The 26,385-nt window shown below is 44.1% G+C and overlaps 1 protein-coding gene across 3 annotated transcripts in view; it reads left to right on the forward strand.

Moving 5' to 3' along the window:
• CDK15 (cyclin dependent kinase 15) overlaps positions 1 to 26,385 on the forward strand; it is a 364,576-nt gene that overhangs the window by 107,291 nt on the left and 230,900 nt on the right. For all 3 annotated transcript variants that reach the window (XM_077448589.1, XM_077448587.1, XM_077448588.1), the window contains one exon: positions 22,166 to 22,263. In XM_077448589.1, the coding sequence (XP_077304715.1) occupies positions 22,166 to 22,263 (98 nt within the window). The remainder of the gene's footprint in view (positions 1 to 22,165; positions 22,264 to 26,385) is intronic.

Genomic DNA, 26,385 nt, shown 5'->3' on the forward strand with positions numbered 1-26,385 from the left:
CAGAGTTCATACAGGTAGACGTTAACTGCACGTTTCTGCTGGAGCAGCCTATCAAGCATATAGAAGGTTGAGTTCCATCGCGTCGGGCAATCGCAAATAAGACGTCTGACCGACAGATTGTGTCGCCACTGAATGTCAGCAAGGCGAGCCATGGCCGTGTAAGAGCTTCTGAAATGGGCCGAGATTTTCCTTGCCTGCCGCAAGATGTCCTGGACCCCAGGGTATTTGACAACGAATCGCTGCACGACCAAGTTTAAGACGTGTGCCATGCATGGCACGTGCGTGATTTTGCCCTGTTTCAATGCGCTAAGCAGATTGGCACAGTTGTTACACACCACTTTACCAACTGTCAAATTGAGCGGTGTTAGCTACTGATCTGCCTGTGAACGCAAAGCTGAAAGGAGTGCCGGGCCAGTGTGGCTATTGGCTTCCAGGCACAACAGACGCAGCACGGCATGGCAACGTCTCACCTGGCATGTCGAATAGGTTCTGGGGAGCTTGGGCGGCGCAGCGGAAGAGACGCTAGCAGCGGAAAAGGAGGAGTCAGCTGAGGAGGAGAGGGAGGAGGATGGAGTAGGAAGAGGAGGAGAAGAAGAGCCAGGCCTGCATGCAATCAGTGGCGGTAAAACCAAATCTACACAGGTGCCACGGGTTACATGCTTGACGGCCGTCAGAAGGTTCACCCAGTGGGCAGTAAAAGTGATATACCTTCCCTGCCCGTGTTTGCTAGACCACGTGTCTGTGGTCAGATGTATCTTGGCACCGACACTGTGTGCCAGAGATACATTCACTTGCCGCTGAACATGGCCATATAGCTCTGGGATGCCCTTCTCTGAGAAGTACTTCCTTCCTGGGACCTTCCATTGTGGTGTTCCAAAGGCCACAAATTTGCGAAAGGCCTCCGAGTCCACCAGTTTATATGGCAGTAGTTGGCGGGCTATGAGTTCTGACAAGCCAGCCGTCAACCGTTGGGCAAGAGGGTTATCCGGCGTCATCATTTTTTTACGCTCGAATATTAGGTCCACGGAAGCCTGCCTTTTTGCAGAAAAACGTGAGCTTGGCGGGATGGAAGGTGGAGTGGAGGACAATTGTGAGGAGAGAGGAAAAGGAGAAGTAGAAGACGAGGCTGGACGGTGAGAGCCTGGAGTGTGGCTTTGTGTGTTCCGTTGCTCCCACTGGGCTCGGTGATGGCTGCTCATGTGCCTTCTTAAGGCGGTCGTCCCTAGGTGAGTGTTGGGCTTACCGCGACTAATGCGTTGACTGCAAAGATTGCAGATGGCAACGCTATTGTCAGCAGCGGACACGTTAAAAAAAGCCCACACTGCGGAGCCATGTGCCGGTGTCCTGGGAGCGCTAGATGTGACCGTACATGGTCGATGACTCACTCCTGATACATTTGCAGTCTGCTTTGTCCCTCCTGTGCAATGTAAGTTATTCCTGCTTCTCCTCCCTATCTGCTGGTCCATATCTCCCTCTGAACTCCCCTCCTCTTCCTCTCTTGTGGGCACCCACGTGACATCACTAGACACGTCATCATCGACGTCACCTTCCCCACCACTATAAGTAGAGATCTCGGAGTAGGCAGCAACACCGGGGACCAACCTCCTCCTTGGGCTGATCTGGGTACTGTTGTCAGACTGCTGAGTAGCGGTTGTTGCTACCTCCTCTTCCTGATCCAATACCAAGAGTGGCTGCGCATCAGAAATGTCTTGATATGGATCGGAAAATAATTCCTGTGACTCAAGCGGAAGGTATGTGGTGGTGGTGGTGGTGTTGTTGGTGGTAGTGTCTTTGGGGGTGCACATAGCAGAGAGTGAAGAAGATGGTGCAGATCGAGAGGATGAGGAGGGTGCAGAAGAGTAAGGCTGAGTGAGCCACTCAACCAAGTCTGGTGCGTCCTTTAAAGTAATTGAACGCACCTTCTGCAACTTCCCACTTTGGCTCAAGCCTGTTGCTCCTGCCCTACCCCTACCACCCTTGCGGAAGGGCCTGCCTCTTCCTCTGCCTGTCATTTTTTAAATGACCCTGTGACAAACTCTCAGTCCCTATACTGATGAAGGAATGCTGCAGTATAGGGCAGCGGTCAGCAGTAGTGCACCTCAACCCCATGTATTGTGGACCTATACCAGTCCTTATGGAATAGCAGACTGTACCTCACTCAACCCTATGTACTGTAGCACCCTAGACCTTACCAGTCCTTATAAGGACCTTTGTGGAACAAGTAGGTTGTGAATGATTAGCAGACTGCAGCAGAAGGGCAGCAGTCAAGTATAATATTCTTTCTATATTTGGAAGAAAGAATATTATACGTGCACAAGCCTATTGCCATACCAGTCCTGAAAAGAACCTTTGTGGACCTAATAGTAACAGCTACTGATTAAACTGACTGTCCCTCACTGCCTCACACACAGCTCCCTGCCTGTCCCTATATAAACTGACAAAACAGAGGCTGCTGGAACAATAACTTGAATTGCACTTTTGTGGACCTAATAGTAACAGCTAATGATTACACTGACTGTCACTGCTGCACACAGCGTCCTGTCCCTTTCTCTACACTGACAAAAGACACTCAGGCTGCTGCAACAATCACTAGCACAGCACTGGCTCAAACCTATATCCTGAACTACACCTAACACCTATACCATGATACCAGTCCTTAAAAGAACTTTTGTGGACCTAATAAATAGTGATTTGGGTCACAGAAGTCTCTCCCTGCTCCACACAGCAACCTCTCCCTATAGTGACAGAAGAAAGAATGTAAAATGGCCGCCGGATCGGGTCTATTTATAAGTTAGGGGGAATGTCCAAGTGTCCATGTGCTGTAATGTCTCAATTGGCTGTCCTGTGCCCCATGATGGATGTGTCCTCATAGGTCAAAGTTCTTTTACACAGTAAACACGGAAGTCCGCCGGGCGAACGGCGGCAATAGTCCGCCGATAGGGCGGACGGCGAACAGCCGAAATTCGCCGCAAAACGACCGCCGGGCGAACCGTTCAGCCATCCCTATTAATATCATCAAAAATTTAATTTTCTTGCTGGAAGGCATTGATAGACTCACAGGGCAGATTTGTTTTATTAGTTTGCACATTATTTTCATATTGGGCTCAGTCTATATCCCTCCACCTTATGGCTTAGAAGTATTCTGCAAAATTGGGGAGTTTTTGGCAGAGCATGCTGGTATACCATTATTGATAATGGGAGATTTTAATTATGTTTGTAATCCAGCTATGGATCGATTTACAGCAGGCCAGCGGGTAGAAACTCCATTTGCAATTAACCTACAGAAACTGGGGCTTCAGGATATATGGAGGGTATTTAGTCCTACAGGGCATGCTTATTCATAGTTACATAGTTAGTAAGGTTCAATAAAGACACCAGTCCATCCAGTTCAACCTGAGTGAGTGTCTACAATTGTCCCTATCTCTGTATATTGCACACTCACATTGGTCCCTACCCTCAAGGAACCCACAATCCAAAGTCCCCATTCATATACAGGCCAATTTTTGGACAGAAGCCAATTAAACTACCTACATGTCTTTGTAGTGTGGGAGGAAACCGGAGTACCTGGAGGAACTCACACAGGCACAGGGAGAACATGCAAACTCCAGGCAGGTAGTGTCATGGTTGGCAGCGACCCTTTTTACTGCTAGGTGAGAGTGCTAACCACTACACCACTGTTATTCATGTTGCTCCTTTACTTATGGATCACTATCCAGGATTGATTTAGTCCTGGGTACAGAACTAACTCTCCCATTTGTCTCAGATATGCAGTATCTAGCAAAGAATGTCTCAGACCATTTACAGATTTCTTTCTCTTTATAAAGGATTAAACCAAGAATCAAATTGAATTGGAGAGTCAATACTCAGTGGTTGCAGGTGCTGCCCAATCTCTGGTCGATTTATTCAGGAATAATGCAGATACTGCAACATCACAGGTTATATGGGATATGATGAATTTTTTTTAAGAGGAATACTAATACAAGCAATTAGTCGGTTTAAAAAATCAAATGCAGAGTGGAAAACTCGTCTTGTAGGAGAAGTACAACAAAAATAATTTCAATATATTCAGAGCCCTACTTTAATAAATCATTCTATATGGAAAGACACCCAACTTTTATATAAAAGTCCTGTAAAAAGCAGAACAAGATTTCCTATTTGTTAAGGGGTAGGTATTATGAGGAAGGGGAAAGGAATGGCAAAATGTTAGCTGTAATAATCAAATCTCAGAACTGTTTAAATTATATCCCGAGGTATGTTTGCCAACAGAAGACAGCTCACATAATCAGATATTATATCATCCTTTTTATCCTTTTATGGTGATTTATATAGGCGCAAGGTGCCTTATAAATTGCACCAAATCTGAGACTTTCTCCATCCCCTGGAGATACCCTCAATTTCTGCAGATGACAGAGAAAGACTTAATTCCCCACTCACATTGGAGGAAATAACAAGAGCCATTTCAGAAACGGCTAGCGGTAAAGCGCCAGGATCTGATGCCTTGCGGCCGGAGATTTATAAGATCTATGGAGAAATACTGCTCCCGGAATTATTGAAAATGCTTAACCAGGCATTCAAGATGCCTCCAATCCTACCACAGAAGGTAAATCAGATTAGAATAGCTAATTATTTTAAGTATCTAGGTTTTGGGTCTTTTTTTAAAATCAAGGAATATTTTAATCAAAATTTGATTCCACTTTTTTCAACATTTACAATTAAGACATGCTTTACAGATCCAATTTAAAGGAAAGAATTTAAAAGTTTAAAAAATGCCATTAATAGACCTAATCGCAAAGATACAATTAAAAAACTAAACTACAAACCTTGCTAGAAGATATAAATTGGGATAAAATCTTAGAAACAAAGAATACAGAGAAGAGATGGGTTTGCTTTAAGAGTATATTAAATAAGGGCATTAGCCAGTGCATCCCATTGGGAATTTTTTTTTAAAAGCGACCAAAAGTCCTGAATGGCTTAACTCATGGCTTAACTCACTTAATGTAAAAATGCATATAAAAGCAAATCAGAAGGCCTTCAAAAAATACAAGGCTGATGGATCATTATCAGCATTCAGACTTTACAAAAAATGTAACAATATATGCAAGGGTGCAATTAGGGTGGCTAAGATAGAACACAAAATATGTGAAAAATATACTGCGCTATAAAGATATACAACCCACTAGCAGCCAGCACAGCTGCAGACAGAAAAGCAAATGCACACATGTAAATATAAATGCAGCGCTGATGGGTGAAAAATTAAAATTATGTGTATGACACCATAACCACAAATTGATAATACAATCTGAAATACGTGTATATAACACATACACCCTAAAAAGTATGAAAAAGTCAATCACTAAAAGAGTGTAACACAATAGTCCAAAATGAATGGAGGAATGTATATCCCAGGAATATAGGAAGTGAATCCAACTGAAACCGAAATCTTGAAAAAAGATGTAGCCACACCACCACCACCGTGATAAGAGGAGGCTTACCAGATTTTAATGACCTGGAATGGCATAGGTCATATAAGCTTGTAGGTTTAACCACTTGCTTACTGGGCACTTAAACCCCCCTCAGTCCCAGACCAATTTTCAGCTTTCAGCGCTGATGCACTTTGAATGACAATTGCGCGGGCATACAACACTGTACCCAAATGAAATTTTTATCATTTTTTTCCCACAAATAGAGCTTTCTTTTGGTGGTATTTAGTTACAGCTCGGAGTTTTATTTTTTGCTAAACAAACAAAAAAAGATGCAAAAAAAAAAAAATCATGTTTTAATAGTTTGTTATAAAATTTTGCAAACGGGTCATTTTTCTCCTTCATTGAAGTGCGCTGATAAGGCGGCACTGATAGGCTGCATTGGTGGGCACTGATGGGCTGCATTGGTGGGCACTGATAGGCTGCATTGGTGGGCACTGATAGGCTGCACTGGTGGGCACTGATAGGCATAGTTAAGGCGGCACTAATAGGCATAGTTAAGGCGGCACTAATAGGCACAGATAAGGCGGCACCGATGGGCACAGATAAGGCGGCACTGATGGGCAAAGATGGGCACAGATAAGATGGCACGGATGGGTGGCACGGATAAGTGGCACGGATGGGTGGCACGGATGGGCACTGATAGGTACCACAGATAGATGGGACTGATGGGCACTGATAGGTGGCACTGATAGGTGGCTCTGATAGGTGGCACTGCTGGGCACTGATGGGCGGCACTGCTGGGCACTGATGGGCGGCACTGGGGTGCAGCACCTTTGAGGCAGATTGGGTGGCACTGTGGGTGGCACTGTGGGTGGCACTGTGGGGTGGCACTGTGGGTGGCACTGTGGGTGGCACTGTGGGTGGCACTGTGGGCACTATGGGCACAGACGGGGGGCACTTACTTTTACTTTTAGTTATACTTCAGGATGGCACTGCGGGAGGCAGGTGGGCACTGGCAGGTGGCATGTGGTGCCTTGCATTGCTGGCCGTGATCGGGACTGATGTCCCGATCACGGCCGCCGGTGATCGGCTTTTTTTTTTCTCCTCGCGCTGTCAGCGCGAGGAGGAATAATAGCCGATTACCGGCTCCGTTCTATCACATGATCAGCTGTCATTGGCTGACAGCTGATCACGTGATAAGGGGTCGGGATCAACCCCTTGCACGGATCGGTGATCAGGCGAGTCTCATAGACTCGCCGATCACAGAGCGCGCCGCGCGCGCCCCTCAGGGGGCGCGCAGGCCGCTCGTAACCGGGACGACGTCAATAGACGTAGTCCCGGAAATCTAGGTCCGCGCTAATGCCGTCATTCGGCAATAGCGCGGTACCCAAGTGGTTAATAAACCAAATGGATGTAACTGGTCCTGAACTCCAAACGATAAATCCACATCAATATTGCAACAAAAGTAAAGTATGTAGAGCTGTATTCAAAACTTCATATGGAGGGTAAAAGCTCGGAACCACGTAGCATGCGTCATACAATAAAGAAAAGCTTGCATAGCGTGATACCGTTTAAGCAGTATTTATTAAATAAAAATTACAAATGAACACTCACATTTTAGAAGATCATAAACAGGCACGTCAAACACAAATCAGTAGCAGTGTGTGTAGAGGAATCTCCCCGACACGTTTTGACTAACTAGTCGTCATCTGGGGTACCAGCAAACTTTAACACAATTATACATAATTCATAGGGTGTATAGGACCCAAGTTAAATTGTATTAATGGGGTGACGAGATACATCTGACTGTCCCCAGTGTAGAAGAACCTCAGCTGACTTAAAACATATGCTATGGAAATGTCCCAAATTATTTAGGTACTGGCAAAAAATAAAAGATACCATTAACGGGGTATACCAAATACAGGTGCAAAGGGATTCTAAAATAAGTTTGCTGGGGTGCCTAGAAAAAGAAACATATACACCAACAATTAGGATAGCAATTAACGAAATGTTTATTGCACGCAAGCTAATCGCACAAAAATGGATTTCCTCGAATGTGCCAACATACGATGAATGGTGCCTACAGGTTAATGACACTGTTTTAAAAGAATGGCAGGTTTGTCGAACTAGGGAGTCAATAAAAAGGTTTCATAAAATATGTGATTTGTGGCTGGGCATGCCCAGGATGACTCCTTTTATAATGACAGCAGATGGAACTCCAGGGGTGGATGGTTCTTTTTCAAATGATAGAAAATGTGGGGAGAGATAAGTGAAAGAGGGTGGAATAAGGGAAAGTAAATAAAAGATAGGAGGAGAGAAAGGGAGAGGGAAGAGGGAGGTGGAAAAAAGAGAAAAAAGAGAGGGCGAGGGAGAAGAAAGGGGAAAAAAAGAGGGAAGGTGGAAAAAGAGAAAGGAAGAGTAACACGGATACGTTTAGGATTTTTTAGGATATAAATGGATTGTATAGATAGGTGCACCTATAGATATATATACAGTATCTCAAAAAAGTGAGTACACCCCTCACGTTTTTGTAAATATGTTATTATGTCGTTTCATGTGACAACACTGAGGAAATTACACTTTGCTACAATGTAAAGTAGTGAGTGTACAGCTTGTAAAACAGTGTCAATTTGCTGTCCTGTAAAAATAACTCAACACACAGCCATTAATGTCTAAACTCCTGGCAACAAAAGTCAGTACACCCCTAAGTAAAAATGTCCAAATTGGGTCCAAAGTGTCAATATTTTGTGTGGCCATTATTTTACAGCACTGCCTCATCCTCTTGGGCATGGAGTTCACCAGAGCTTCACAGGTTGCCACTGGAGTCCTCTTCCACTCCTCCATGAAGACATCACCGAGTTGGTGGATGTTAGAGACCTTGCGCTTCTCCACCTTCCGTTTGAAGATGCCTCACAGATGCTCAAGAGGGTTTAGGTCTGGAGACATGCTTGGCCAATCCATCCCCTTTACCCTCAGCCTCTTTATCAAGGCAGTGGTCGTCTTGGAGGTGTGCTTGGGGGTCCTAATTATGTTGGAATATTGCTTGGAATACATGTTGGCATTCATGGTTCCCTCAATGAACTGTAGCTCCCCAGTGCCAGCAGCACTCATGCAGCCCAAGACCATGACACTCCCACCACCATTCTTGACTGTAGCCAAGACACACTTTGTATTCCTCATCTGGTTGCCACCACACACGCTTGACACTATCTGAACCAAATAAGTTTATCTTGGTCTCATCAGTCCACAGTACATGGTTCCAGTAATCCATGTCCTTAGTCTGCTTGTCTTCAGGAAACAGTTTGCAGGCTCTCTTTTGCATTGTCTTTAGAAGAGACTTCATTCTGGGATGACAGCCATGTAGACCAATGTGATGAAGTGTGCGGCGTATGGTCTGAGCACTGACAGACTGGCCCCCACCCCTTCAACCTCTGCAGCAATGCTGGCAGCACTCATACGTCTATTTCCCAAAGACAACCTCTGGATATGACACTGAGCACGTGCACTCAACTTCTTTGGTCGACCATGGCGAGGCCTGTTCTGAGTGAAACCTGCTCTGTTAAACCACTGTATGGTCTTGACCACCATGCTGCCACAGTCTTCTTATAGCCTATGCCATCTTTATGTAGAGCAACAATTCTTTTTTTCAGTTCCTCAGAGAGTTCTTTGCCATGAGGTGTCATGTTGAACTTCCACTGATCAGAATAAGAGAAAGAGCGATAACGCCAAATTTAATACACTTGCTCCCCATTCACACCTGAGACCTTGTAACACTAACGAGTCACATGACACCGGGGAGGGAAAAAGGCTAATTGGGCCCAATTTTCACATTTTCACTTAGGGGTGTACTCACTTTTGTTTTTGTCTCTGTTTTTGTGTCTCAGCAAATAATTGCAGTAACACATGTTTTGCTATACATATGTTTATTCCCTTTGTGTGTATTGGAACAAAACGAAAAAAAGGAGGAAAAAAAGCAAATTGGACATAATGTCACACAAAATTCCAAAAATGGGCTAGTCAAAATTCTTGGTACCCTTTCAAAATTGTGGATAAATAAGATTGTTTCAAGCATGTGGTGCTCCTTTAAACTCACCTGGGGCAAATAACAGGTGTGGGCAATATAAAAATCACACCTGAAAGCAGATAAAAAGGAGAGAAGTTCACTTAAGCTGGCCATACACCATACAATTTTCCTATTCGATTTACTTTAGATTTACCTTCAACTGTGTAGTAGAAGGGCCTGCCTGATTGCACACAAATTGAAAGTGTTTAGATTTGACCTCATATTATATGGTTTTGGTAAATCTAAAGGAAATCTATAGAAGAAAATTGTATAATGTATGGCCAGCCTTAGTCTTTGAATTGTGTGTGCCACAATAAGCAGCATGGACAACAGAAAGAGGAGAAGAGAACTGTCTGAGGAATTGAGAACCAAAATTGTGGATAAATATCAACAATCTCAAGGTTACAAGTCCATCTCCAGAGATCTAGATTTGCCTTTGTCCACAATGCTTACCGAAAATGGAATGAGGCCTACAAAGAAAAGAACACAGTACCTACAGTGAAATATGGTGGAGGTTCAATGATGTTTTGGGGTTGTTTCGCTGCCTCTGGCACTGGGTGCCTTGAATGTGTTTCAAGGCATCATGAAATCTGAGGATTACCAAAGGATTTTGGGTCGCACTTTGGAGCCCAGTGTCAGAAAGCTGGGTTTACGTCCGAGATCTTGGGTCTTTCAGCAGGACAGTGACTCCAAACATATGTCAAAAAGTACCCAGAAATGGATGGGACCAAAGCACTGGAGATTTCTAAAGTGACCAGCAATGATTCCAGATTCAAATCCCATTGAACACCTGTGGAGAGAAAATTGCTTGCTGTTGGGAAAAGGCGCCCTTCCAATAAGAGAGACCTGTAGCAGTTTGCAAAGGAACAGTGGTCCAAAATTCTGGGTGAGAGGTGTAAGAAGCTTATTGATGATTATAGGAAGTGACTGATTTCAGAGAGCCCAGTGTCATAAAGCTGGATTTGCGTCTGAGATCTTGGGTCTTCCACAGCAGGACAATGACCCCAAACATAAGTCAAAAAGCACCCAGAAATGCATGGCAACAAAACGCTGGAGTGGACAGAAATGAGTCCAGATCTAAATCCCATTGAACACCTGTGGAGAGATCTTAAAATTGCTGCTGGGAAAAGTCGCCCTTTCAATAAGAGAGACCTGGAGCAGTTTGCAAAGGAAGAGTGGTCCAAAATTCCGGGTGAGTGGTGTAAGAAGCTTATTGATGGTTATAGGAAGCAACTGATTTCAGTTATTTTTTTCCAAAGGGTGTGCAACCAAATATTAAGTTAAGGGTGCCAAGAATTTTGACCAGCCCATGTTTGGAATTTTGTGTGACATTATGTCAAAGGGAATAAACATGTGTATAGCAAAACATGTGTTCCTGCAATACTTTTCTGTGACAAATACTTGATTTTCTGGAAAAATTTCTGGGGTGCCAAAAATTACGCCCATGACTGTATATATCTCTATCTCTCCATCTCTATCTATATCTTTATCTATATATACACATACACATAATTCTGCATAGGAGGGCCACTCTGTAGCAGTAATTGTGCTATAGGGCAATCCTTAAAGTGGGGTTCCACCCTAAAGTGGAACTTCCGCTCATCGGAACCCTCCCCCCCTCTGGTGTCACATTTGGCACCTTTCAGGGGGGAGGAGGGTGCAGATACCTGTCTAAGACAGGTATTTGCACCCACTTCCGGGCATAGACTCCCACGGGAGTCTATGCCGTTTCCTGTCCCGCCGCGCTGTCTGCTGGGACACACACGGGTCCCAGAGACAGCACGGACCATTCCTAGTGCGCTGCACGATTCGCGCATGCGCAGTAGGGAACCAGGAAGTGAAGCCGCAATGCTTCACTTCCTGACTCCCTCACCTAGAATGGCGGCGGCAGCAGCCGAGACCCAAGCAATCGATCGGTCTTGGCTGCCGACATCGCTGGACCCTGGGACAGGTGAGTGTCTATTTATTAAAAGTCAGCAGCTGTAGTATTTAGAGCTGCTGGCTTTTAATATTTTTTTTTTAGGTGGAATCCCTCTTTAAGTGGTGAATGTACTTGATATGATGATGGTATTATAATAAAATGTTGTAGGGAGTTGGTAAGTACTATGCTTTGGAACTGTAAAGGTTATAGTACTATTGAGTCAGATATTTGAAAACAAAACATTTGTCTAAACATCTGTCCTCATATCATGTTCTTAGGTTTTCCGTAGACATCCCAATGTCATTTGATACTAATTTGTGTAGAATCAACATTGTTCTTTTGTCTGTGCCTGGGAACCTTTACAGAAACATAAGGCTAGACATAAACCTTCCAAAGTATAAAACAGCCTAGTATTTAAAGATGGTAATCTATTACTATTTTGTTGCTTTCTAAGAGCGAGGTTTAATAATTGATGGAGTTAAAAAGGTAATAAGATGTTCAGCCTAAGAAGCCTAGATTAAAGTGGTGCCCCCCCCCCCCCCCTAAAAAATATGTTTAAAATTCCTAAAAGAAATTTAAAAAAAAATTGGATTTTTTTTTTAACTCACCTTTAAATGCCTGTTGCTAGGGGGGTCCCTCGTAGTCTGCCTCCTTCAGTGCCCGGACTAAGTGAAATCACTTCCCCTCGGCACAGGAAGGGCTCCCTCCCTCCTGTCAGTCATCTGGGACACGTGACAGGCCCAAGATGACTGCGCGACCAATCGCGGCGCACTGCGCCGCTCGCGCATGCGCAGCGGGTGCCCGGCTGTGAAGCCACAGCCAGGTGCCCATAGTAATAATGCCAGCCCCGCCGAGTGGAGCGGGGAAGGAGCGGGGCTTCGTTCCCCCGCATCGCTGGACCCTGGGACAGGTAAGTGTCCGATTATTAAAAGTTAGCAGCTGCAGTATTTGTTTGTATTTGTATTTTTTATTTTTTTATTTTTTTTAAGTGGCACTCCTCTTTAAGAAGGGTTGTAATTAAAAAGTTGAAAAAGCACCATAAACGAAAAAGGAAGTTTAGTTCTTTATATTGAAATGCTGGTATTCCAAAGTGGATTTTGCAAATAGTTATTACATGGTTAATTGAAAAAAAAAAAGACATATCCATCAAGATTAATCATAAAAGAAACCCAATGAATTGTCAGAATCAAATACCCATACTGTCTTTAATATAGAGTAAGGGAAAACCCCTTACAAAGTATGGCCCACTTTGCATTTATAGGGAAAAATTCCTTCCTGAAATAATTCATCCCGGGACCAACACTCAACTTAACTCAAATGTTAATATTTTTTGCAATTAGCTATTCAACCCTTTTTTAAACAAGGATACAAAATAATATATACACTGAGCTTTTTTTTAAGTTGATAAGTTTTTTAAGTTGATAGAAATATCTACTGAGTCAGCTAGCAGTAGTTATTCACGTTCAACTGGACAAGTCCAAATGAATGTGACTGATAGGGCGCAGTCACTCTTCGAATGATAATTTTCCACCCAGCTCAGGTGATTTTTAAATTGACTCACGTTGAGGTGGGTAGACCTAGCAGAGCCATCCATGATTCAATATGCGGCCGATTCTGCAGGGATTGGCTGAAATTTGAGCTGTGTATGGTAAGCTTATATAGTACTGGCTATACCAAGACCTGAGTAAATGAGAACCTGTACAGACAATCTACTAAATCAATTCCTGTTGAAGACTATTTCCTATTTTTTTCTTGTCAATTGTGTTTATTATTTTTTTAAATATAATCAAGATTGACAAATTGAGTACATACAAGGATGGTGGTACAATATTCAAATAGCAATAATGCTAATTATATCTATTTATGAACAGGATGAATACAAACAATGTAAAGATGTAACGAGTAGAGCAACGGATGAACCAATAAAGTATTACATCAAAAGCATTAGAAAATTCCATCAGAAAAAAAAAGTAAGCTAGTAACTATTGGTTCATTTTGCAAGAGCAGTAATAAGGAGATCAATCTACTAAGTATATATTACAAACAGAAGAGATAATGCGGTTTATTTACTAAAGCTGGAGAGTGCAAAAGTCTCACTTCTGCATAGGAACCAATCAGCTTCCAGGTTCCATTGCTAAAGTTTAATTGAACAAGCTGAGGTTAGAAGCTAATTGGTTTCTATGCAGAAGTGAGTCTGATTTTTTACGCTCCAGTTTTAGTAAATAAACCCCAATGTGTCTATTAAAAGAAAGCTATAAAACAAAAAATAGGAGTAGATAGAGTGAACAGGGTAGAAAAAAGGGGGGAAGGGAATGGGGGGGGAGGGTTACAAGTGGCGATGTGATCCCAAATGAATAGAAATTATAGTCAAGGCAAATAGAGTAAAATTACCAAGGCAATAATAGTGCGTTATCAAAGTCTGGAGGTGAACAATGCTTAATCCAGTTTCTCAAATTGACCGTTTCGATCTCTTTCGATTGCTTCCATTTTTCATGAATAAGAGCTTTATTCGTTTTGTGTATGGTTTCAGATAGAATTAAGTATTTTGTTTTCCATGCCTTAGCAATGTTTTGTTTTGCAGCTGTTAGGAGCTGTAAAAGAAGGTGAAATTGATTCTGTGTGATCCCATCAGTTTTCAGGTTTAATAGGGATGTAGCAGGATTGGGCTGTATAGGTGTGTAGCACTGACGCCCAAAGGAGCTGCTGGTTTTATTTGGGCTTACCGTTAGCTCACCAGCTTGCTTCTCCGTCTTGGGGTTCCCATGGTAGATGGCCCAACGAATGTGGAAACTGACACTGAATCCTATTTTGGGTTATTTGTTTAGAACAAAACAAAGTCTCTTAACAGAGGGTAGAGGGTTAGGAGTGAGTTCAGGCACTTAGATTGCAAGATGGAAGTCTTGAGAGAAAATCCAGAGAATAAAAACAGTTTCACAACTGGATTCAACATCCCCCGGATAGACCTCTCTCACTAGGCCTAGCAGCCGGTGGGGCGCTCGAGAAAGTCTCTGCCACAGACTTGTGAGATACACTTGAGCGTTACTGAGGGATGTGGATCAATTTAAAGAACTGACATACGGTACCAGTTTCTCTCTGCTGATCCAGCGATATCATATGAGTGTTGATCCAGGTTGCGTCCTTCAACTAAGCCTTCAGGTTCCTTCAGAGAAACTAGCCTTGCGCACGGTCTTCTCCTGAAAGAGTCCTCCCCTGGGGTTTCTGAAGTTGCTGGGCCTCTCCCTTCAGATGAGATGGCACCGGACCATCCTTGGATCAGAAGGCCCCGAAATTCACTCGGGCCTGTCCCTGCAGTTGCGTCGCCTCGGGCCAGCCCGAGACTCAGGATGCATAGTTCCACACCTCAGGCCAGGGGGGCCATAGGGCTGGGTCAGGAGGACCACCAGAACCAAACAGACAGAAAATAATTCCCCGCCAATGTGGCGTCGGTACCTTAAATACCACCCCCCCAGAATGCACAGCAGGAAAACACTCCCATGGGCTGGTTCTGAGAGATAAGTGGCATTCAATGATCCCAGCAAGACTGCGTTTCTGCTCTTGCCAGCGGTGACAGCGACACCTGCAGTCAAGGAGAACCCAGTGCAACCCAGCTGGACTGGTACTGAAACCAGGAATTTAGAGAAATAGTCCCGAAGCTCAACTGTGGCTTCAGGCAACTTAACTTTTCAAAAACAATAGCGCCTGCTCGTCAGGAGCCAGCGCTACAGGTGTATCAAAGATTTTGGAAGCTAAGTCAAAAACTGCCTTCCAGAATTTTTGGGCAATTAGGCAATCCCACCAAATATGAAGTTGTGTGCCAGACTGAACACCCACAAAAACAAGCTCCAGGGTTAGTTCCCATTTTTTAAACTGAACATTTTTAAGCAGAAACCAGCGGAATTTCTATCAGTGTGTGACCTCTTCTGCTCAACACAAGATCATTATTAGGGGATAGGAGGGGTTGAGGTGGGGGGACTCCTCCATCCACCTTGTCTGTTTGGATGGTCAAACCTGTTAGCTTTAGTTAATTCAGCCCGCTGGCTGAATGAAAAAAATACTAACTGAAAATGACCAGCCTTGCTGCTCATGTGGTAAAGAACTTTATAAATCAAACGTCACATTGATTACTCCTAAAATTTTTGTGGTAACCTCACTTTCCTATACCCAGTAATGTGAATAACCTCAGATGATAGACAGAGATTAAATAAATCTCCCTACATAAGTTTTGCATGTATATCTGCTGTCTTCAGCTTTCTACATTCTTTAGAAAGTGCACATCGGGTTCTATTTTTCTTCCTGTTTCAGCAATGGGTGTGGAGTCTGGGCATATACTGTGTGAGAGCTGATTGGAGCAAAAGCACCCCCCCCCCCCCCCACACACACATAGGCAGAGGAACCCAACACAAAATCCGAGCTGCTTTTAGTTCCTGTGTTGGAGAACTTGTCAGAAGTTACCATGCTGATAACAGAGGAATGGAGCAGCAGAAAGACATGGGATATAGAGCTTTGGAGAGCGGACATAGAGCTTTGGAGAGAGGTAAGTAAACACTACAGGTGCCCAGGTCAGAAATCATAATTAGGGTTTACAACCACCTTAAGAACTTCAGTCATTTAAAAAAAAAAATTATATTTATATTTATCTATATCTATATATATATATATATCTATATATCTATATATCTATCCCTTATTATTTTCTTCTCAAGAGTGAATATGTTCCAATTAAGAGCTCGAATAACCGTGATTAGCCAGTAACTACCCATGATCTTCAGACTAAACCTATTCTATTCTATCATATTTTTATTGTAAAAAAAAAAAGAATACAGGAGCAAAATTAAGTTTTAGTTTCAGCCTGATGTAGAGATTGCATGTTCAAAACAATAATGTAGTTTAATAGTTTTGGAAATTACTATTATGGATTTATAATATAAAAGTTTGACTTTTCTTTTCCTCCCACCTAGAAATGTGCAAGACCCCGCTCCTCCACTTTTGGCCCATCCCCCTTCTCACAAGCCACACCCCTTATAGAATTCACCCACTCCGTCCCCTGTATTCCACTTGCTTCCACTCATAGTGTCAGGAGTATACAGCTCAGCATCACAGCACAGAGTATATAGCCCCAGCATCACAGGACAGAGTATATAGCCCCAGCATCACAAGACAGAGTATACCGCGAGTATACAGCCCCAGCATCACAAATCATGGTATATAGCGCAGCAGTACAGATCGGCGCAAACAAACTGAAAAATTACCCTCTTAGTTTAGTGTAAGTTTAAGAGATAGCTATGGCTGCCAAATCCAAGTGTCTATTTCATCAAATGTAGCCTCACTGTGCACATCATATGCAGACTCACTGCGCCCATAATGAGGGGTTTGCACCATGCCTGTGCTGAGTTCCTGGGTCTGTACACCCACTGTGCCCATTATGAAGGCTTCCCACCATCCCTGTGCTGAGTTTGTGGCTGGCTTTTATACTGGCAATAGACTTCAGAGAACAAGTGTACAGGGTACAATATGTAGGTTCAACCTGATCACCACATTTTTCAAGCTGTTCTGGATGCATGTTTATTCAATATTGCCATGTGAAAAACACAGCCAGAAATTTTCAGTTTATCTTGTAAAAACAATAGCTATCAGTTGTTATTTTGGGGTATTTCCCTTTAGATTGCACACTTGAAAGGAAGTATAGACTAGGGGTCTCCAAACTATGGCATGGGAGCCACATCCAACCCACTACAAGATTTTACCCGGTCTGCATCATATACCAGGCTGCACATTATACACAGGGCTCTGCACATCATATACCAGGCTGCACATTATACACAGGGCTCTGCACATTATATCAGGCTGCACATTATACACAGGGCTCTGCACATCATATATCAGGCTGCACATTATACACAGGGCTCTGCACATCATATATCAGGCTGCACATTATACACAGGGCTCTGTACCTCATATACCAGGCTGCCGGCTGCACATTATACACCGGGCTCTGCACATCATATGCCAGGCTGCACATTATACACCAGGCTCTGCACATTATATACCAGGCTGCACATTATACAGCGGGCTCTGCACATCATATACCAGGCTGCACATTATACACCGGGCTCTGCACGTCATATGCCAGGCTGCACATTATACACAGGGCTCTGCACATCATATACCAGGCTGCACATTATACATGGGGCTCTGCACGTCATATGCCAGGCTGCACATTATACACAGGGCTCTGCACGGACGCTGTTGATTTTTATATATATATAATATATAAAATAAAATTGACATTGTGTACACATGTGATGCCCAGGTTCTTCCAGTGCAATGTGTGTTGCTGTTCCATGTGCATCGATAGAGCTGTGGCATGCGGACCCCATTGGTCATTTCTGTGTCTACCAGTAAAATGGTTGGGGGGGGGGGGGTGCTGCTGCCGCCGACCCCCGGGATTAAAATATAGTTGATAAGTGTGATATCTGTGCCAGAGTCTTTAAAAAAAAAGTTTCCACTAGATCTTGAAGTGTGGTGACTAAATCGACCATGACTAGATTAGCTGCTGCAAAGGAGAAGTCTGCCTGCCTAGGCCACACTTATGAGTGATAAGCTAATTAGCCAATTGTTCCATTCGCCTATCAAATGCATACATTTCCTCTCTCAGTCTCTATAACTAGCAAGAGATAAGACAATGATTTTAATCCAGGAAACTGGGCACCGTATACATAATAATACCCTTTGTAAATAATCTTTAGAGTATTGTAAAGTGTCATACGGAGAAATGCGTGAGAGGTTAGAATTCTGGCTGCAGGATCCAGATCAATATAGTTGATATGCGGGGGGGCGGGGTTGCTGCCGCCACCGCCATCCACCGAAAGCTAAACATACAACCGTACTGTAAATAAGGGAAAGCATGGAGAGCTTCTATTTACCTCTTCATGTTCCTCTCACGTTTGCAGGAGGACCCGAGTGCCAACGTCACTTCCTTTGAGTGACGTCGGAACTTGAACTGCAAGCTCTGACCATGTGCTAGGCGAAAGTGGAACCCGCACAGCCAGTCGATCGCGCTGGAAGCTGTGGCGCGATCGACTGTGCCACAAAGAGAGTTTTTTGCAGAAAATCTCATGATTAATGGGTGGCACAGTGGCGTAGTGGTTAGCACTCTCACCTAGCAGTAAACAGGGTTGCTGGTTTGAATCCCGACCACGACATTACCTGCCTGAAGTTTGCATGTTCTCCCTGTGCCTGCGTGGGTTTCCTCCGGGTACTCTGGTTTTCTCCCACTCCAAAGACATGCAGGTAGGTTAATTGGCTTCTATTCAAAATTGGCCCTAGTATATGAATGGGGATCTTAGATTGTGGGCTCCTTGAGGGTAGGGACTGATGTGAGTGTGCAATGTACAGGGATAGTGACAATTGTAGACACTCACTCAGGATGGACTGGTGTCTTTATTCAACCTTACTAACTATGTAACTAATTGCATAGACGTGGCGCTTCCCATATTGCACTGCTCCCAGCGCCAGGACGCAGTGCACATAAGGACCTTTTTTTCTTTTATACATTTTTTTTTTCTTAAAGGGACATGTCTAAATATTTATTTATCAAAACTCTTAAAGCATGGCAACCAATCAACTTCTATCTTCAGCTTTTTCAGTTAACCTCTTGCCGACCACCCACCGTTGTTTGACAGCGGCAGAATGGCTCCCCTGAGCGAATCACCGTAGGGCGGGCACTTTAAGGGGTATAGGGGGTGCGCGCGTGCACCCACCGCGTCACTGAAGAGCTGATGCGTGTGCCCGCCAGCTACGATGTCCGCCGGGCACCCGCGTTCACTCCTGACAAAGCCAGAACGGGGATGTGCATGTGTGTGTGTGTAAACACACACATCCCCGCTCTGGCAGGGGAGAGGAGACAGAACGTGTGTTTCTAGTATATAGGATCAATGATTGTTCTCCTCCCCCAGGCATTCCCACCCCCCCTACAGTTAGAACACATTTAACACCTTGATCTCTCCCTAGTGTTAACCCCTCCCCTGCCAATTACATTTATACAGTAATCAGTGGCTATTTTTAGCTCTGTTCGCTGTATAAATGTCAGTGGTCTCAAAAAAGTGTCAAACGTATCCAATCTGTCCGCCGCAACGTCACTGTCCCGACAATTGTGCGATCATGCAACGCTGTACCCAAATATTTGTAAAAAAAATTTTCACACAAATAGAGTTTTCTTTTGGTGGTATTTAATAACCACTAGGTTTTTGTATTTTTTGCTTAAAAATAAACATAGGCTGCACTAATAATTAGAGCACTGATGATCAGTGCCCTGATTATCTGTACAGGTCTCCCCTTTGAGATGTTGCTGATCAGCTCTCCTCTCCTCACACTCTGTCAGTGTTAGGCGAGAAGAGCCGATAACCGCCATTTCCTTGTTTACATGTGATCAGCTATGATTGGACACAGCTGATCACATGGGTAAAGAGCCACGCCATTGACTCTTTACCGAGATCGGGGTCACGCTGTGTCCCAGTGACACAGCGCACCTGTGATCACCGCGCTGCATGGTGAGACTGGGAAGACGTCACATCACGTCGTCCCAGAACAACAGAATTAACAGGTAGTTAATAACAGTACATGCTTTCAATTAGGGATGAGCTCTGTGTTCGACTCGAACACGGGTCGTTTGCCTGTTCGACGAATTCAGAACTTTGTGGACCGTTCTCACCATATTCGTGTGCCGCGAATGGCCCACAATGCACTACGCCATCACAGTGCATTGCTGGATCATGATTGGCCAAGCATGCACTGTGACCTCACATGCTTGGCCAATCACAGCGCCGGCAGCGAGGAGAGCCATAATTGGCCACAGACAGGATGCATGTGGCCAATTATAGCTCAGGGGGGTTTAGTACACGCCCCACACTATATAAGGCCACCAGCGCGGCGGCCTTGTGTAGTGTGTTGGCGTGCAGGGAAAGAGCAAGATAGGCAGGGACAGTGTCTTTTTGCTTGGAACCTAGCGTTGTTACAGTAGGTGTTGTGTGCCTCCTGCACAGTATACACCTGAAGCTACCCTTTATTGCCGGTGTTGTTCTGTTTCTGTAACACAGGCATCTGCAGCATTTACAGTGGGTGTTGTGTGCCTCCTGCACAGTATACACCTGAAGCTACCCCTTATTGCTGGTGTTGTTCTGTTGCATATCTTGCATATTAGCCTTTAAAATTAGCACTTTTAATTTCGAACGTTCGAGTCCCATAGACTTTAATAGGGTTCTAAAGTTCATACAAATTTTTGGTCCGTTCGAAGGTTCTGGTGCGAACCGAACCGAGGGGTGTTCGGCTTATCCCTACTTCCAATGGACAAGCAGGTATTATCAGCAAAGGGTCCAATAGTAGTCCTAGTGTAATTGTGCACATATACTTGGGTTTATTTAGTCAACAATAGTGATATCTCTGGATAAAAGTTGCAGCAAAGTCTAGTTGCAGGGGCTCCTGAGGATGATGCGGTGTATGCCTTTGTGTCGGAGACCTGAAGACAAGGTCAGAGGTCAAGGGGTATCCCCCAACTGTTGTCCGACCAGCCTGGAACACAATTCCTCATCTGCAGAAACTTTGATGTTGCAATGGAACTCAGAGTCTGCCTAACTACCCAGTGCTTTAGTCCCTCCCTAGAAGTTTCTAAAATAACAAGAATTGTATATAAATTCTATTGCCATAAAGAGGTTCACATACTAATATACAGGAAACTGACCACAACATATGTACAGTAGCACAGTCCTAGATATCTGGCACTGTGCATGTGAAATATTTACAGACAGGACAGAGATACTCTGTCACAGAGATCTAGGATTTAGATATACACTCAGCAACAGTAGTTAAACTATTAGATCATAGGAATACTTGCATAATAGCCTCTTCTTGTCTGGGTGAAGATACAACAGCAGAAACTGTACATGTGGCTCAGTTCTCTCTTCCTGCAAACTCCTCTTTACAAAGATATCAAAATCCTCCAATCTGGGGTTTTAACCCAGTTAGCAAGGAAGGAAGTGATGTGCATAAATAACCCTACGGCCACTTACAAATAGAGACAGTAGAGGGCAGCAGATCCATACAATAGCATTGGCATTTAAATATGGACCAGTACCATTCACAACAGCCATACATTAGATTGTAAGCTCCTCAAGGGTAGGAACTGATGTGAATGTACAATATGTAAAGTGCTGCATACATTGTTGTCACTATATAAATACAGTACCTATAATAAATAGATAATAAATCCAGAGCAATCTCAGCACCGAGCCAGCCACTCTTCCCACTCTCTCTCATCACCACTATGCCTGAAGCCCCTTTCTCATCACCATGCCTGAACCCTCCACCCACTGTGCACCATCACCACTGTGCCTGAAGCCCATTTCTCATCACCATGCCTGAACCCCCCACCCACTGTGCATCACCACCACTGTGCCTGAAGCCCCTTTCTCATCACCATGCCTGAACCCCCCACCCACTGTGCACACTACCCTTTACTCTTACCACTGCATTTGACCCCTATCCTCCCCTCCCACATGCTCCTTCTTCATTCGCCATTGAACAGATGCCCTCCCCTGCTCTTGCAGTCACTGTACCAATGCACACTTCTTTTCTTGCCACCACTGCAGTTATGCTCCTTTCTATATTAAGCTTGTTCAGTGAATGGGCACATGTTTGCCAGTGGGAAGTAAAGCTAAGACTTCTATATTTCATTTTTTAATGTTGCATCTTTTTTGCTTACAGCAGAGAAAAGGACTTCCTTTTGGTACTGCATCTTCCTATCTAAACCTGGAGAAACTAGGTGAAGGCTCCTATGCAACAGTGTACAAAGGAATAAGCAGGTTTGGTTTTTTTTGTCTTCTAAAACTGAAACTCCTACCTGAGGGTCAGAATTGTTTTGTACATTCAGAGCCGGCTGTTACATGTAATTCAATGTAAATATGTATTGCCTAGTACACATTATCATTTTTTTTCCCAACCAACCCAGCAGGCTGAACGAAAACAAAAAAAGGGGGAGGGGCTTGGGAGGAGCAATGATTAGTACCACAAACTCCTCCCAAGCTCCTCAGTTTTCTCCCCCCACTGAGATGAGACTGCCCTCCCCTCTTCACCGGCAGAACTCATCGGTTAGTGCTCACAGCCAAGCCATTGGCTGTCCGCGCTGATTGGTTTCCGATCAGATACTTGTTCTCCAGCATGCACACAGCCCGAATGTCAGCCAGTTCTGCTGCTCAACACATATTCTTCAGTTCTTTTAAACTGGCTGATATTCGGCCCCTGTGTACCAGGCTTAAATAAGTGAGTGTGTCTTTACTCACAATGCTGACTTTAGATACCACATTGCAGTTACCATCTTAGTGCCACAGCTACTCCTGTGTTTAGCCTCTCTATAGCTAGAGATGAACTCATGTTGGAAATAACATGACTTCCAACTTTTGAACTTGACAAAAAGGGATAATTTTTAAAGGGTCAGAATGAGTTGTTGGTACAGTGTACAGTGGCAGAACCTTGGCAGGACACAGCCCCTGTACATGGAAAACAACAAGTATAGGGTGAAAATGTGGGACTGTCCCACACAGTCCGGGACTGCTGGGAAATATGAAATAAGGAGGTGTCAGGTAAAATATTACTAATTTAGATAATTTATTTATAAAATGTGAGAATGAAAGGGGGCACAGGGAAGTCCCATAAACTAGTGCAGGACATTTGGAAGCAGAGCTAAGAGCATACAGAATTTTCCTATGTGCCTTCCTTCACATACATTTTACCTATCCATAATACTGCATCACCTTATCACTTAGCCTGTTCCCACACTTAGGCCCCTTTCACACTGGGGTGCTTTGCAGGCATTACAGTGCTAAAAATATCACCTGCAAAATGCCCTGAAACAGCCTCTGCTGTGTCTCCAGTGTGAAAGCCCTCGCTGGCAGGACGTTAAAACTCCTGCATCTTTGGAGCAGTGCACCACTCCTTCACTGCTCCTGCCCATTGAAATCAATGGGGCAGCACGGTTATAACACTGGCAAAGTGGCACTGCAGCAGCAATTTGGCGGTTTTAACCCTTTTTTTCGGCCACTAGCGGGGGCTAAAACTATGGTAAAGTAGCGGAGTTTTACCGCCAACGCCGGTGTCGCCCCAGTGTGAAATCTTAACATTTAACCTGTTACCTAAAATGAACATGTAACCTTCCCTTAACGAAACAAAACCAATCCTTAATACTTAAACCACCATATCCCTTAAAGCTGTTGTAAACCACTAGACTTTTTTTTATTACCTGCAATGTATAGGCATAATGTGCTAGTATGCATCGAATACTAACACATTATGTGAACATTACCCGAAATTGAAGCCTTCCAGCGATGCAATGTCATCGTTGGAGGCCGCTTCCATCTTCGCCTGTCCTGCTCCCAGGTTAGCGGACTCCGGATCTGTGACTGGCCTGGTGCCATAATAACGTCGCTCTCGGGCATGCACGCAGGAGCCATAGGTCATGGCACAGGGCTCTGAAGGAACAGCATAGGTGGCCTTTCCTTCAGAGCGTGTTCACCAGTGATGTCACTGGCTGCATGTAATGTAAAAATATCTCTTAAATGGTGCATGTTTAGGAGATATTTACACTACCTATAGGTAAACCTTATTATAGGCTTACCTAAAGGTACAATTTAGTGATGGAAGTTTACCTCCTGTTAAATCATTAAAGAGACACTATTTCCCTTTAAGAAAATAAAATGGCGGCTTTAATAGGCAAAGCTTTGGTATTTCTTGATAATGCTGAAGCTTGCCCACTCTTTCATATCCCCTATACCAAGGATATGCAATTAGCGGACCTCCTGCTGTTCCAAAACTACAAGTCCCATCATGCCTCTGCCTCTGGGTGTCAAGCTTGTGGCTGTCAGTCTTGCTATGCCTCATGGGACTTGTAGTTCTGCAACAGCTGGAGGTCCGCTAATTGCATATCCCTGCCCTATACATTCCTATTGTACTGGGCAAATTCTGACACCACCTGGTGTTGGGCCATGCCACATCAGAAAGGTCTAGCATTTGGGCAAAACAAAGGGTACTGGATGCTATTGCAGGCATATGCACCTACTGTATAGCTGTTAACATCTTTTTGTTTTCTTGAAGTGAAAGTGGTTATTTAAGATAACCTCTAAACAATAACCCCCTAACCTCTAGCCTGGCACTTAATATTAACACTTAAAAGTTAATCTAATCCGATAACCCTGTCCCTCCCACTAACCTTAGCCTTTAACTGAACCCTCAGGCTCCTTGCACATGGGGTCATCTAAAGGTTTTTCATCCCTCTGGGTGTTTTAGTGCACCTGGGAAGGTCCTCTCCCATTGCCTGCAGCCTGTGAAGGTAGACTGCAGCTGGACGAGGCTGACTGCTGTACCGAGTGCTACCGTTTAGGACTTCATGCATTCAGGAATGAATGCATGAATCACTGGGTCTAAAGTAGTGTATTGAAAATAAATAACATGTAAATAGTGCAGCATTGTAACTAAAGATAAAATACAAAATTTAAGTATACCTAAATACTATCAATTTACACATGCAGTTTAAATTAAAAATGTGCAGTGATAATTGACATACAGAAAATTACATACTGTATAAACCAAATGGCATAAATTGATTGTATTAAAAAAATTGAATTCATCATTAAAATATATATGTATAAGTAGATATAAGTATATAGATCACCTTGGGGTTTCTAAAATACTCAGTGACTTAAATAAAATGCAACAATCCATGAAAACAGTAAAAAAGTATATGTTATATAAATAGAAAATTGTTAGCGGCGAGCCTGGGAGACACGGGCTAAAAACCTCTTTTGCTAGCTGGGTTCTGTGGTACCTCTTTGTTATAGACACTGGGGGTGCTGCCAGAGCTGTGAGCCCCATGAGTGTGGAGGTCGGTGGGCGCAGTGACTGCATATGATGGGCACAGGGGCTTAATTTGATGGGCACAGTGACTGTATTTGGTGGGTACAGTGACTGCATATGCTGGGCACAGTGGCTGCATATGATGGGCACAGTGACTGTATTTGGTGGGCACAGTGGCTGCACATGATGGGCACAATGACTGTATTTGGTGGGCACAGTGGCTACACCTGATGGGCACAGTGGCTGTATTTGGTGGGCACAGTGGCTGCATATGCTGGGCACAGTGGCTGTATTTGATGGCAAAGTGGCTGTATTTGATGGGCACAGTGCCTGGATTTGATGGGCACAGTGGCTGCAACCTCTTTTGCTAGCTGGGCTCTGTGGTACCTCTCTGCTATAGACACTGGGGGTGCTGCCAGAGCTGCAAGCCCCATGAGTGTGGAGGTTGGTGGGCACAGTGGCTGCATATGATGGGCACAGTGACTGCATATGATGGGTACAGTGGCTGCATATGATGGGCACAGTGGCTGCACATGATGGGCACAGTGGCTGTATTTGGTGGGCACAGTGGCTGCACATGGTGGGCACAGTGGCTGCACATGATGGGCACAGTGGCTGCACATGATGGGCACAGTGGCTGCACATGATGGGCACAGTGGCTGCATTTGATGGCACAGTGGCTGCATTTGATGGCACAGTGGCTGCATTTGCTAGGCATAGTGGCTGCATTTGCTGGGCACAGTGGCTACAATTGATGGCACAGTGGCTGCATTTGATGGGCAAAGTGGCTAAATTTGATAGGTATAGTGAGGCTGCAATTTATGTTTTTGTTTGCGCCCCCCAAAAATTTTGAGCACCAGCCGCCACTGTATGTGAACATAACCTACAACCAGTGATGTGCAACTTCTTTATCACATAAATTAGTCCTTGAGTCCATCAGTAAGAAAGAAAAGGTTTATAGTCAATTCTATGTTCCTTCTGTGTAAATTATACCTCCTATTCCACAATTTGAACCAACACGAATAATGTTCAAAGAATTCCAATGCGCACCCAGTGTCTTATCTTTTTTGCCTGAACCT

This window comes from Lithobates pipiens, unplaced genomic scaffold (assembly GCF_037356315.1).
Source record: "Lithobates pipiens isolate NorthernLeopardFrog02 unplaced genomic scaffold, aLitPip1_a1.2 Scaffold_22, whole genome shotgun sequence".
Taxonomy (NCBI): Eukaryota; Metazoa; Chordata; class Amphibia; order Anura; family Ranidae; genus Lithobates; species Lithobates pipiens.